This window comes from Haliotis rufescens, unplaced genomic scaffold (genome assembly GCF_023055435.1).
Source record: "Haliotis rufescens isolate VD_foot unplaced genomic scaffold, xgHalRufe1.0.p SCAF_20, whole genome shotgun sequence".
In the NCBI taxonomy this organism is placed as follows: Eukaryota; Metazoa; Mollusca; class Gastropoda; order Lepetellida; family Haliotidae; genus Haliotis; species Haliotis rufescens.
The window spans coordinates 6384091-6398717 of NW_025963891.1; the positions used below are offsets into that span (position 1 = coordinate 6384091).

At 43.0% G+C, this 14627-nt stretch overlaps 2 protein-coding genes across 4 annotated transcripts; both read left to right on the forward strand.

The window, feature by feature from the left end:
* The first annotated feature begins 915 nt into the window (after positions 1 to 915).
* LOC124150441 lies at positions 916 to 14224 on the forward strand. 3 transcript variants are annotated; one of them, XM_046522476.2, is made up of 4 exons: positions 916 to 1032; positions 6391 to 7250; positions 8994 to 9039; positions 9858 to 9946. In XM_046522476.2, exons 2-3 carry the CDS (start codon positions 6445 to 6447, stop codon positions 9007 to 9009), a joined length of 822 nt encoding a protein of 273 aa, XP_046378432.2. In that variant the 5' UTR covers positions 916 to 1032; positions 6391 to 6444; the 3' UTR covers positions 9010 to 9039; positions 9858 to 9946. The 3 variants fall into 3 exon arrangements, with proteins under 3 accessions (XP_046378432.2, XP_046378430.2, XP_046378431.2); XM_046522474.2 differs by lacking the exon at positions 8994 to 9039 and having other exon boundaries at positions 9858 to 14224; XM_046522475.2 differs by lacking the exons at positions 916 to 1032; positions 8994 to 9039 and adding an exon at positions 2848 to 2891 and having other exon boundaries at positions 9858 to 14224.
* Positions 10287 to 14224, forward strand: LOC125382703. Its single transcript, XM_048400990.1, has 6 exons — positions 10287 to 10319; positions 11181 to 11310; positions 11546 to 11647; positions 11883 to 11984; positions 12298 to 12459; positions 12589 to 14224. The coding sequence occupies exons 1-6, from the start codon at positions 10287 to 10289 to the stop codon at positions 12879 to 12881; spliced, it is 822 nt and encodes a 273-aa protein (XP_048256947.1). The 3' UTR covers positions 12882 to 14224.
* Positions 14225 to 14627: the final 403 nt, after the last annotated feature.

The window sequence follows — 14627 nt, forward strand, 5'->3', positions numbered from 1 at the left end:
TATTACCGAAAATAAACCAAAAATTGACCACCGCTTTGGAAAATTAGATAATATACGGTATATTCGGCAAGTCCCCCCCCCCCCCCCACACACACACACATTAATTAATGAAGAGATTAAACAAAGATTTGCACAAAATATCTGTTACTTATTTTATCTCTCCATCAGTATTGCGAAATATCTGCTATTTAATGAAATTAGAAAAAAATAGCATTACTAGTAAGTCGCGTAATACAGTAGAAAATATTCAAAATAATTGTGGCATGTCATTTATTGTCCATAGTCCATTATCAATTTAATTCAGAATTGGTTGCAAAGGTAGAGGCAGTGTTAGGGGATCAGTCTAACGCGGATAGAAGATTCCTGAATAGACAGCAATAGGCTTTGTAAGTTCAGAACATAGAATCACAATTTTAGCATTGAGACAGGCCTGTAGCTGGGTGGGTATGGAATCTGAAAATAGTTTAGTAGCTTCTCTTCTGTTCTTCTCGTTCCAGTCATAATCTCAAGACAATTATTAATCGGCTCAATAATATACATTCTTACAAGAAATACATGTGTTGAAAAGGTTCTGTCCAACGATGCAAACCTTGTATTTACACATTTCTCAAAATGATTGATACAAGTCTCAGTTACATTGATATGCTTATTATATCTGCTGTAATATAGCTCTTGTACAACCACAAATGGTTGGAAGAGAATTAACGATTTGAAATTAGAACCGAAAACGATAATCCCCCCGGAACCTCCCCTCGGGGTAATGTGTGAGGTATTGTATGCCTGTATCGACCGCCCACTTAAAGAACGTCTTGAATTACACCCGGAGCCAGTGTCAACCGAGACGAGCCGAGACGCTTGGTTTATACCCGGCCTACCCGGCGTGTCCGGGTTATACCGCATCGCGGTGTACAGGGCAACGGGTAAACAACATGGCCGCGCCCTAGGACACTATTGTTGACTACATACAAACATGTATGTCGACATATCACGGCTTGGATTACATATTCTCTAGCTCGACATCGCACAAAAAAGGTTTGTGATCGATAGTTTATGTGAAATCAATAATTGTCATTATTTATTATATGCTGTTAATCAGTGTGGCATATATGATTTGACTTAGAGTAGACATCGGTAAAATACGATATTGATCTCAAGGCAAACGATATGAAAACGTGTGCTGATATAATGAAGCTTGTATATAACGGCAGTTAGGACACCTGTTGAAGCAACGGTCAATTGTTTCTGTAAATGTAATCTGTGTGTTAGCTGCACAATGTATTTTAGAACACTTTAAAAAACATTTTCTCGTTCTGGTCATAAATGTCTATATAATGTGTCTATAACCATTAACAGTCAAATATTGTGACACGTTGTAAGATATTTTGATTACAAACGGTGCTGTCTTGTATATTCCCGTCAGTACAAATGACCCAGGCTGGCGTGGCCTTGTGGAGTGGAGCGGTGTGTTCTTATCGATCGGTCACATGTGTGGAGTAAGCAGGGCTCATATACCCACTGTTTAAACTGTCGGATCTACAGATTACCCTCAGTGAATTTGGTGTTTAGTTACGACGGCATTGTTGTGAGTTTACACCGGAATAACCAGGTCATCTGACACCCTACACAAAGCCACGCTGACCATACATACTGTGGTACCAATGTTTGTAGAGATTTTGAACATGTATTCTAATCGTAGCGAGTGAGTATGGTTTTACGCCGCATGTAGCAATATTCCATATTTCATAATATCACGACAGGGACACTAAATGTGGGTTTTCAAGACTACCCATGTTGGGGATCGAACCTAGGTCTTCGGTGTGGTGAGCCAATTTAAGACGAGACTACCCCGCCGCCCTTCCCTTTAAGCATCGATATACATACATATATCTCCGTGTTCCGGACAGCGTTCGTCTGACATATCACTGGTGATACGAACACTACAGTTTTGTGTCATGTATATGTTGTAGGTTGGGTACTAGAGTGGACATGAAAGTGTCTTATTCTCACGATTGTCGAAACAAGCTTATGTTAAACGATCCTGTCTGAAAGATTGACAAGGTCCGTGGCGGATTTTGGTTCATCTGGCATATCCGTTTCCAACATGAAGAAAACGAAATAACATTAAGAATCCCAGATATGTGTATTTCTCGTCTCTGGAGTGATCCGAATGCACAAAATCTCCGTTTTGTATGTTGTCGAAACAATGTTTCAATTTAGGTTTGCATTGTGTTCGTTTGTTTAAAGAAATTCAAGACATTATTACATAAAAATTTTTTTTAAATGGATGGTGCCCTATTTTCCGTCACCCCGCTGTGACTGGGCTGAGTAGACTTCGACACTTGCACTTTTGTCGCGGTATGATCGTCAGTATTATCATAACGCTAACTGTTGTGAGCTATCCAGGAATAGACGCTTTGTCAGACTAGAGGCAGCTCTAAGGTGACACAGTTATCCGTGAGCATTGGAAACCTGGTCCCACTATGGAGTGTTTGTTCACCGTGTGCCGTCATTGTGACCAGCACCTGTCCACGCCCACAAGGTAGACGGGCGTAACATGAGCACAGCAGTAATATACTTGGTTATGGTTCCTTGAAATAATAATAATAATAATAATAATAATAATAATAATAATAATAATAATAATAATGAGGCTATTTCTGTAGCCTATTTCTATATCCTAGTCTATAGCCTATTCTATCCTATAGCCTATTCTATATTTCTATTTCTATAGAGTTTATGTGCAGTGTGTTGAGAAGATAAGCAATCCTGCAGAGTCCTTCGCTTGGATGAAGTCGTCTGGCCTGAAAAGTGAAACTGAAGGCTTTCTGTTTGCTGCTCAGGACCAGTCACTTTCCACTCGAAACCGTCAATGTGCGATTTTGCATCAAAATGTAAATATGAAATGTAGATTATGTAATGAATTGAATGAGGCTGTCCAACACATTGTCAGTCGATGCCCAGCTTTGGCACAGACACCGTATCTTGAGACATGATGGTGTAGCTCTATCATTTTATTACCGTCTTCGCCATGCTTGTGGTTTTGACACAGAGAGATCCATCCATGGTACGGCCCGGAATATGTAGATAAATACAAAATTCTTCGGAATAGGCTTACATTTACAGCCATAGACGTAACTAGGCCAACAAACCTGATCTTGTCCTTTTTGATAAATCCAATGAAATCATTTATATCATTGAATTTTCTGTCCCCTTTGACACTAATTGACAAGATTCAGGAAAAATATGGCAAATATGCGGACCTCGCTTTCGAAATGTCACGCTTGCATCCCAAGTACCAAGTTGTCCGACTCCTGGGAGAAGTCCTATTCGCTGTCTGGGCTGCGTGTAGAGGGGGCAAGGGCCCTGAGCTGATGATGAGCCTAACCAGCCTGACTGTGCCAGGATCACCCAAACCCTCTTTTAATCTGTTTTAATCTACTACTACTACTACTACTTCTACTACTACTACTACTACTACTACTACTAAGGCTATTTCTATAGGGCAAAATTCCACATCACCGAGGTACATGCTAAATGCGCCCACAGGTATTGTATAAGCGTTACATATTAATTGAAACAAATGGCTGCCATTATATAGATCTATCTAGCACTATAACAGAACTATGACGACATCTGTATCATAATAAAAGCGACAGAACACATTTCAATAAGAATTTTAAATCTCAATCAAAGGCGGAGTCCATTGAACGATTCCGACTATATCCATGCGTTTATGAATTACTATCAAATAGTAATGATACCAGGTTTGAGGGTATTCTGTCCCCGTGACGATCTGGGTCTTCAGCAAACCATGCTTGCCGTAGGAGGCGAATCATGGGATTGGCAGGTCAGATTCGCTGACTTGATGCTGTGTTCTCTGGTCCAGATTACTTACCGCCGAATGCGGCGTTAAACAACCCAACAAACAAACAAAACTTCAACAAAACATATCAACAGACTACAGAAATGCCACTTACACGTGAATACGCTACAGACATGTATAGAGAAGTATCCATATTGAAGGAATACGCCGATTGAATTACTCACCAGTGCGGTAATAGACAACAAACAGAACTGTCAGTAGAGTGAGTGAGTGATGCCTTTAGCAATATCACGGACTTGTATAAGTTATATAGGTCCATGGCAATATCAACAAACAAACAAGCATACATGTAACTGCGTGTATAATGCGACCGCAGCTGCCCGCCATGGTGTACAGTTGCGTGGGTACATGACCCAGCGCCAAGCTAAATAGATAAGATCTGTTCAAACAAATAGCGTCCTGCCACTCCTTGCAGTCACGTCCGACTTCAGACAGCAACTGGCACTTACGACCAATATTTATACATGTTACGACGGCATATAATTCATTCATTACACGCGTCAGTTCTGACACTGATAACGCCTCAGTAAAACCTATATTTTTTAATAACGCCAATATAAAGGATTATAGATAAGGTGAGTTTAAGCTGTTCATTCACTCACTCACCACGGTGTCTCTCCTGGCATTAAGACAAACACCAAACAGGTTCAAACTAAATTACATGACTTGAAAACAAGTGTTTTGCTGGTCTAAGTATGACAGAACTGTCTGACAATGTTTATATTTCAGCAATGCTGGTCTAAACATGACAGAACTGTCTGACAATGTGTTTATATTTCAGCAATGGTGGCCTAAGCATGACAACTTTCTGACAGTGTTTATATATCAGCAATGCTGGTCTAAACATGACAGAACTGTCTGACAAAATGTTTATATTTCAGCAAAGCTGGCCTAAACATGACAAAACTGCTGACAATGTGTTTATATTTCAGCAATGCTGGTCTAAACATGACAGAACTGTCTGACAATGTGTTTATATTTCAGCAATGGTGGCCTAAGCATGACAACTTTCTGACAGTGTTTATATTTCAGCAAAGCTGGTCTAAACATAACAGCACTGCTGACAAAATGTTTATATTTCAGCAATGCTGGTCTAAACATGACAAAACTGTCTGACAATGTGTTTATACTTAAGCAATGCTGGTCTAAACATGACAGAACTGTCTGACAATGTGTTTATATTTCAGCAAAGCTGGCCTAAACATGACAGAACTGTCTGACAATATGTCTATATTTCAGCAATGCTGGTCTAAACATGACAGAACTGTCTGACAATGTGTTTATATTTCAGCAATGGTGGCCTAAGCATGACAACTTTCTGACAATGTGTTTATACTTAAGCAATGCTGGTCTAAACATGACAGAACTGTCTGACAATGTGTTTATATGTCAGCAAAGCTGGCCTAAACATGACAGAACTGTCTGACAATGTGTTTATACTTAAGCAATGCTGGTCTAAACATGACAGATCTGCCTGACGATATGTTTATATTTCAGCAATGCTGGTCCAGGTATGAAAGATCTGCCTGATAATGTGTTTATATTTCAGCAATGCTGGTCTAAACATGACAGAACTGTCTTACAATATGTTTATATTTCAGCAATGATGGTCCAGGTATGAAAGATCTGCCTGACAATGTGTTTATATTTCAGCAATGCTGGTCTAAACATGACGGATCTGTTTCATAGTATGTTTATACTTCAGCAATACTGGTCAAGGTATGAAAGATCTGCCTGATAATGTGTTTATATTTCTGCAATGCTGGTCTAAACATGACAGATCTGTCCGACAATGTGTTTATATTTCAGCATTGGTGGTCCAGCTATGAAAGATCTGCCTGACAATGTGTTTATATTTCAGCAATGCTGGTCTAAACATGACAGATCTGTCTGACAATGTGTTTATATTTCAGCAATACTAGTCCAGCCATGACATGATCTGTTTGACAGTGCTTATAGTGCGTTAAACAAAAAAACCCAACAAATGCTAGTCTAAACATGACAGATATGTCTGACAATATGTTAAATTAATGTTTCAGCCATACTGGTCCCGCCATGACAGATCAGTCTGACAGTGTGTTAATGTTTCAGCAATAGTGTTGCCGCCATGACTGATCAGTCTGACAGTGTGTTAACGTTTAAGCAATACTGGCCCTGCCATGACAGATCAGTCTAACAGTCTGTTAATGTTTCAGCAATACTAGCCTCGCCATTACAGATCAGTCTGACAGTGTGTTAACGTTTCAGCAATACTGGTGCCGCCATGACAGATCTATCTGACAGTGTGTTAAAGTTTCAGCAATAGTGGACCCGCCATGACAGATCAGTCTAAGAGTCTGTTAATGTTTCAGCAATAGTGGTCCCGCCATGACAGATCAGTCTAAGAGTCTGTTAATGTTTCAGCAATACTGACCCTGCCATGACAGATCTATCTAACAGTGTGTTAATGTTTTAGCAATACTGGTCCCGCCTTGACAGATCTATGTAACAGTGTGTTAATGTTTCAGCAATAATGGTCCCGCCATGACAGATCAGTCTAACACTGCGGTTTGGTACGCGTCATGACCAGTCAAGTAACCCGGAAGAAGCCATTGATCCGGGCACCTGCAATATGGCGAAAGCGCGTGTGTCGGTGTCGGGAGGGGGTGTTGCTATGTTTCGGCATCCCCCTGCTCCCCCCTTCAGCCATGCTCCTGGGGTTTGCCTTCATGACGCAGCCAGACATCGGGGTCTTCCATATATGTGGCATCGTCCTCACATGCGTGTCGGTAGTGTGCATCACCGCAGCAATAGTGATAAGACTGGCGCACCGACTCGCTCCTTCCACACACATTAACCAAGTGAACAAGTCGGACACAGAGGATCCTGGGCTCCACACACCCAGACTGAGGCCGCCTTCATCCTCGTCTATGGCTTCCGGAAACGGAAACAGCGATGTGAAGATGCGCATGGTCAAACTATCCCCATCTTCTTTAGCAGCGGAATCGGAGCTACCCTACCGCCCCAGGAAGAAGCGGAAGCGGAAACGCGGTGAAAAGTCTAAAACTATTCTTCCGCCGGTGAAGGAGGAGGATGGGCGTGCAAGGTTCGAGCAGTCCATTAAAGAGAGGGAGAAGGACGGGGTTAGGAAGCTCCACAAACGGACTAAGTCTGAGAGTACGAAAGGATTTGAGAAATTCGTGCCACCTGCTGCACCACCAAAACTAGCACTGACTAAAAAACATTTACGAATGTTGGGTCTCCATGACAACCAAGGTTCTGAGGAGAGTCTCCAGATGAAGAGATCCATGTCGATGTCAGATATTGGAGACTCGGCCTCGGAGCGTCTCAGTGTTGACTTCCCCGATACGCCCTCGGGGGGCAGGAGGTGAGTAAACCGGCTCTGGGGTAGTAGTGGTTAAGGGTGAAACGATACACCGATATTCCGATGCATCGCGAGACTTGACCCACGATACGATATACGATAAACATAGGCCCATTTATCGATACGCCACGATACGGAACGCAAATCTCAAGTACAGCGTTTCCTCGCTATTGTGCCTTTCAATAAACCGCTAACTTGGTTATAGCGCGCGGTAACGCATGGCTCCCCAAAACGTACTTACATTTTTAATAAGCTCAGGTTTTACACCGACAGATGTTTTTCCCCATCTCAAAAAACATTATCAGCTGATCCCCGCAAGCACATAACAATGGAAATACCTGTCAGCAAATCCGAACTGAAGTACGCAATTCAATACCATTATCACACTATCTTGTTATTAAAACGTGTTCATTGTATATCTGGACTTGTGTTTGTAATATATTTTAATTTTTTTTTCAAAATTTCATTTTATATTGTTTTCATTAAGTTATGTGAAATCGTGTGTGAAGAGATACAGAAACCACGGTCAGATTACCGCTTTTGACGCATTGCAGCGAACTAAAGTTGCTATAGAATGGATACATGTATTAAAAATGCCATACTTTGACTCGTTAAAAGTCATATTTATGGCAATTTGGCTAATATATGTCAACATAACGTTTTCGCAATCGAAATACATGTAGCACGGGAAGTCCCTAGGGTGACTGGTCAAATTGATCCATGCGTAAAAATATCCTGCAACAGCAATCAACAGTACCAAAATCCTACACTTGTGGTTCTTATGATTTTAAATACATATATAGTAAAAGCTGCAACTAAGGTAACACGATATTGGAATATATTATTCCTGATAAAATAATAATTTCAGATACAATTTCTTCGACCATTGCATCAAAATTCTTTGACGTTGTATCACTGGTGGAGCACATTATTAATTATTTTCTGGTGTTTGAACTTTGAATTGTTTTTAAGGAAAGTTAGAGAAAGTTCCACTTTGAAGCTGAACAACTTCAGTAGTCTTGTTATTATAAAATAATTTTGACTGTTCCAAAATCATGAAAGGTTCAATGATGACATGCTTTAAGTCTTGTTTTTTTTATCATTGCGTATCGAGATACGTACCGTATCGTGACCAGAATATCGAGATGCGTATCGTATCGTGACCTTCCTGTATCGTTGCAGCCCTAGTAGTGGTTGTGGTAGTCGGGGTGGTTGTGGTAGTCGGGGTGGTTGTGGTAGTAGGAGTAGTGTATTGGGATGAGTCATCGCACCTGGTGATGTGGGTCATCGCACATGATGATGTGGGTCATCGCACCCGATGATGTGGGTCATCGCACCCAATGATGTCGGTCATTGCACCCGATGATGTCGGTCATCGTACCCGATGAGGTGGGTCATAACACCCTGATGATCAGGGTAATCGCACCCGATGATATGGGTCATCGCACCAGATGATGATGTGGATCGTTGCTCATGCTGCCAAGGTTCATGCACCGTTATATGGCTGGAACATTTGCTGGCTGCGGCACTGCGCAACATACACTCCTTTATCCTTGGAATTGTAAATAGAAAAGAACTTGCAGTGTGGCTTAACGAATCTGCCCATCCTCGGTGTAGCATTACTCTTCTAATGTCAGATTTTTGTGGATGCAATAATTCATATCAATGTTACATGTATATTCTAACATTTAGGTAAAATACTGTCGTATTGAATGTGTGTAACCATCAATGTTTATTATATTCTAGATCTAAGCTCACTTAACAAACGGGAATGCTGCATGTCCATATATGGGTAATGTTTTAGTGACGTAATGTAGCCCACTAGTCACGTGACGTAGTTGTAGACGTTGTCTAACCATGTAGCATCTTGCATCTGTAGAGAGGACGAAGACCACGACATTGATATCATCGACCTGTAAGCGAACCTGGTGGTGACTCCTGGTAGTAAGATAGTCGGGGCTACGTGCTTCATTGTCCCCTCGGTTGTTCCCCGTGTTTCCCCTCTCTCCCACCCCCTCTTGAGAAATGTTCACGTTTGACTAACATATTTCAGTTCTAGCGTTATCAGAACTAACACAATTCACCGTTTCCGTGCACGCTGCAGTTGAACATTGTACTTGGTTAGTGTTTCGATTCTGCTAATCCTTCACTCACATTTGTTTTGGTTAATATTGATAAGTTCATTTATATAAGTTCGGAACAGCTCTGTCGACCTGAAGCGAGTATTGAGTACAATTAGGTGGAACCGAAGCGAGTATTAAGTACAGCTCTGTCGACCTGAAGCGAGTATTGAGTACAGTTATGTGGAACCGAAGCGAGTATAAAGTACAACTCTGTCGACCTGAAGCGAGTATTGAGTACAGTTATGTGGAACCGAAGCGAGTATTAAGTACAGCTCTGTCGACCTGAAGCGAGTATTGAGTACAGCTCTGTGGACCTGAAGCTTGGGTACATTTAGATATTCTGATTTCGGCCAAAGAACATTCATACATACAGAAAGATACTAGGGGCCATTGCTGTAGTACCCAATGGGACAACTACACCTTCATCATTATGTATAGATCACCGTCGGCGATGACAAATGACAGCAGTTGCTGGTTGATGTTTCAGGGAGGACGATGGCAGCATCACGGCCCGGCCTGTGTTGGTGCACACGTCGGCTGCTAGAACCGGCGTCAGGGCTTCCAAATTTGCATCGGTGTTATGACATCCTGTGGACCTCGAAATCAAGAACGGGTATCAACCAGTTTGCATGATGCATAACTATCTGGTGGACATGTTTGTTTTCAGTTGTTTTTTTGTGTCAAGTTAAAACCTCGGCTTCCAGTGCACGTAGACACAGACAGCATACCGCTCCTGTATCTTGACAGAGCTGGGACACATGTAGACACAGACAGGACACCGCTTCTGTATCTTGACAGAGTTGGGACACATGTAGACACAGACAGCTCCTGTATCTTGACAGAGTTGGGACACATGTAGACACAGACAGTCCTGCATCTTGACGGAGTTGGGACACATGTAGACACAGACAGCACTATGCGTCTGTATATTGATAGAGCTGGGACACATGTAGACAAAGACAGTACACCGCTTCGGTATCTTGACAGAGTTGGGACACATGTAGACACAGTACACCGCTTCGGTATCTTGACAGAGTGGGACACATGTAGACACAGACAGTCCTGCATCTTGACAGAGTTGGGACACATGTAGACACAGACAGCTCCTGTATCTTGACAGAGTTGGGACACATGTAGACACAGTACACCGCTTCGGTATCTTGACAGAGTTAGGACACATGTGGACACAGGCAGTTCTGCATTTTCACAGAGTTGGGACACATGTAGACACAGACAGTCCTGCATCTTGACAGAGTTGGGACACAAGTAGACACAGACAGTCCTGCATTTTCACACAGTTGGGACACATGTGGACACAGGCAGCTTCTGTATCTTGACAGAGTTGTGACACATGTAGACACAGACAGTCCTGCATTTGACAGAGTTGGGACACATGTAGACACAGTACACCGCTTCGGTATCTTGACAGAGTTAGGACACATGTGGACACAGGCAGTCCTGCATTTTCACAGAGTTGGGACACATGTAGACACAGACAGTCCTGTATCTTGACAGAGTTGGGACACAAGTAGACACAGACAGTCCTGCATCTTGACAGAGTTGGGACACATGTAGACACAGACAGTCCTGCATCTTGACAGAGTTGGGACACATGTAGACAAAGACAGCACACCGCTCCTTCATCTTGACAGAGTTGGGACACATGTAGACAAAGACAGCACACCACTCCTTCATCTTGACAGAGTTGGGACACATGTAGACACAGTACACCGCTTCGGTATCTTGACAGAGTTAGGACACATGTGGACACAGGCAGTCCTGCATTTTCACAGAGTTGGGACACATGTAGACACAGACAGTCCTGCATCTTGACAGAGTTGGGACACATGTAGACAAAGACAGCACACCGCTCCTTCATCTTGACAGAGTTGGGACACATGTAGACAAAGACAGCACACCGCTCCTTCATCTTGACAGAGTTGGGACACATGTAGACAAAGACAGCACACCGCTCCTTCATCTTGACAGAGTTGGGACACATGTAGACAAAGACAGCACACCACTCCTTCATCTTGACAGAGTTGGGACACATGTAGACACAGTACACCGCTTCGGTATCTTGACAGAGTTAGGACACATGTGGACACAGGCAGTCCTGCATTTTCACAGAGTTGGGACACATGTAGACACAGACAGTCCTGCATCTTGACAGAGTTGGGACACATGTAGACAAAGACAGCACACCGCTCCTTCATCTTGACAGAGTTGGGACACATGTAGACAAAGACAGCACACCGCTCCTTCATCTTGACAGAGTTGGGACACATGTAGACAAAGACAGCACACCGCTCCTTCATCTTGACAGAGTTGGGACACATGTAGACAAAGACAGCACACCACTCCTTCATCTTGACAGAGTTGGGACACATGTAGACACAGTACACCGCTTCGGTATCTTGACAGAGTTAGGACACATGTGGACACAGGCAGTCCTGCATTTTCACAGAGTTGGGACACATGTAGACACAGACAGTCCTGCATCTTGACAGAGTTGGGACACATGTAGACAAAGACAGCACACCGCTCCTTCATCTTGACAGAGTTGGGACACATGTAGACAAAGACAGCACACCGCTCCTTCATCTTGACAGAGTTGGGACACATGTAGACAAAGACAGCACACCACTCCTTCATCTTGACAGAGTTGGGACACATGTAGACACAGTACACCGCTTCGGTATCTTGACAGAGTTAGGACACATGTGGACACAGGCAGTCCTGCATTTTCACAGAGTTGGGACACATGTAGACACAGACAGTCCTGCATCTTGACAGAGTTGGGACACATGTAGACACAGACAGTCCTGCATCTTGACGGAGTTGGGACACATGTAGACACAGACAGTCCTGCATCTTGACAGAGTTGGGACACATGTAGACACAGACAGTCCTGCATCTTGACAGAGTTGGGACACATGTAGACAAAGACAGCACACCGCTCCTTCATCTTGACAGAGTTGGGACACATGTAGACAAAGACAGCACACCGCTCCTTCATCTTGACAGAGTTGGGACACATGTAGACAAAGACAGCACACCGCTCCTTCATCTTGACAGAGTTGGGACACATGTAGACACAGACAGTCCTGTATCTTGACAGAGTTGGGACACATGTAGACACAGACAGTCCTGCATCTTGACAGAGTTGGGACACATGTAGACACAGACAGTCCTGCATCTTGACAGAGTTGGGACACATGTAGACAAAGACAGCACACCGCTCCTTCATCTTGACAGAGTTGGGACACATGTAGACAAAGACAGCACACCGCTCCTTCATCTTGACAGAGTTGGGACACATGTAGACAAAGACAGCACACCGCTCCTTCATCTTGACAGAGTTGGGACACATGTAGACAAAGACAGCACACCGCTCCTTCATCTTGACAGAGTTGGGACACATGTAGACAAAGACAGCACACCGCTCCTTCATCTTGACAGAGTTGGGACACATGTAGACAAAGACAGCACACCGCTTCTTGATACTTGAGAGACTGTGTGGCAGCACCACAATGATGCGGTTACAGACGATGTTTCAGCAGGACCGCGTGTGTGGCATCCTTAGAAGACATGGAAGGGAAGCAGAGGCATCAGCTGAAGACGTCATGCATAAGAAAGATCAATTCGTTTGAAAAGGGTTAAAATCCAATTCATTTGCTCAAAATGTCGGGATTAGAAAATAAGATTTGCATGTGTTTATTTTAAGCTATGGTACATTTCAAACTGCTGAACTACATTATCTCATAACAGTTTGTGAAAGTCAAGATGATGACTGCAACCACTTTGATTGACTATTGTGGTGCATGTGTCCGGTGATCCGTGTGTCCGGTACTTGCAGTGTCCACAATTCACAACATTTCGGGTACATGGCTAGATCATGTGTGGTTTGTATTACACTAACGTGCTTAAATGATTACGTTGTATATGAGTTAGATCAGGTATTTTAACCAAATTTCGTTCCATTTGTCTATTTTGAGTACACAACACTAACCTTTCTTACTAACCATTCTGGAACAAATGTATCGACGGACCTACAGGATGAAGCATGGCAGGACAGAACAGAAGCTAACAGTTAAAGGTTCACTCGTAGAGAAGTCTCCCACGATGCAATCCATGGCGGACGATGCTTTGTTTACAGGCTACCGTCGCCTGGCTTGTGTACTGCTGTGCGGGACATACAATACATACTTGCCTTTGTATGCAAACTGTATGAATGGTGGGTGCTACCGGTAGGGCAGGACTTGCTTACTTTCGCAAACACCGGTTGTCATCACTGATTTTCATCGGTCCATTCATATAATTTCCACAGGTATTTTGCCCTTTACACCAAAGGGAATCTGTTTCGGCGGATAATCTAAACTCAGTCTGTTTATTCTCTTGCATTGGCAATTTATATTTATTGACCTTTCGGAGCAGGATGAGTGGAAACTGGAAGTTGGACGTTGAGACACAGTTACGCGTTGTGCTCCAGATCTAGCCTCACGTACTGCCTTCTTCTACGACGGGTTTATCCCTGCTCCCATACCATCTGTGATATCATTGCTTTATACCACTGCTAACATCTCCCGTTTAACCAATGTCACATATGTGATATGAATGTGACCAAAGGCACACTATCATGTGATAACACCGTTTTCATTGAATGGGAGATTGGGATAAAGACTATATGTAATTAACTATCAGTACATGTAATGATATACATTGCATGCATATTTTTTCATGTCAAGGGTGAATCTGGTTGTATGAAATGTTTTGTCAATGATTTTGTGCATGTTCATGTTTGTACAGCATTTCAAAAATACCTGGTGAATAAATAACACATGTTGTAAAGTGCTTTAAAGACCCTCGTCTCGGTGCATGCGATATCTGTATGTAGCCTCTCAATGTCAAGGGGTGTTGCTCTCCTACGTCGTAATGATACAAACGTCAAAGAAAGAATCACGTAGTTCCAACAAACCTACACCTGACCTCATAAATGCTTGCTCACGTGACTCTTATCATCAAGCCGTGACAAAGGTCGTAAATGCTCCAGTTCGGTAAAACCTGCGTGCAGCTGACGGACCATGGAGCATGAATCCACGATCAGACTATTCTGACACGTCTAAGGGACGCAACTCTTGCACAGCGATTTAATGTGTTAGATCCCTGAACACGCATGTAGTTGTGGTCTTGCCCTGAACCGTTGCTGTTAGACCCCACAGACCAGCTCATGCAGCGTTCACACGAGACAAGGAAG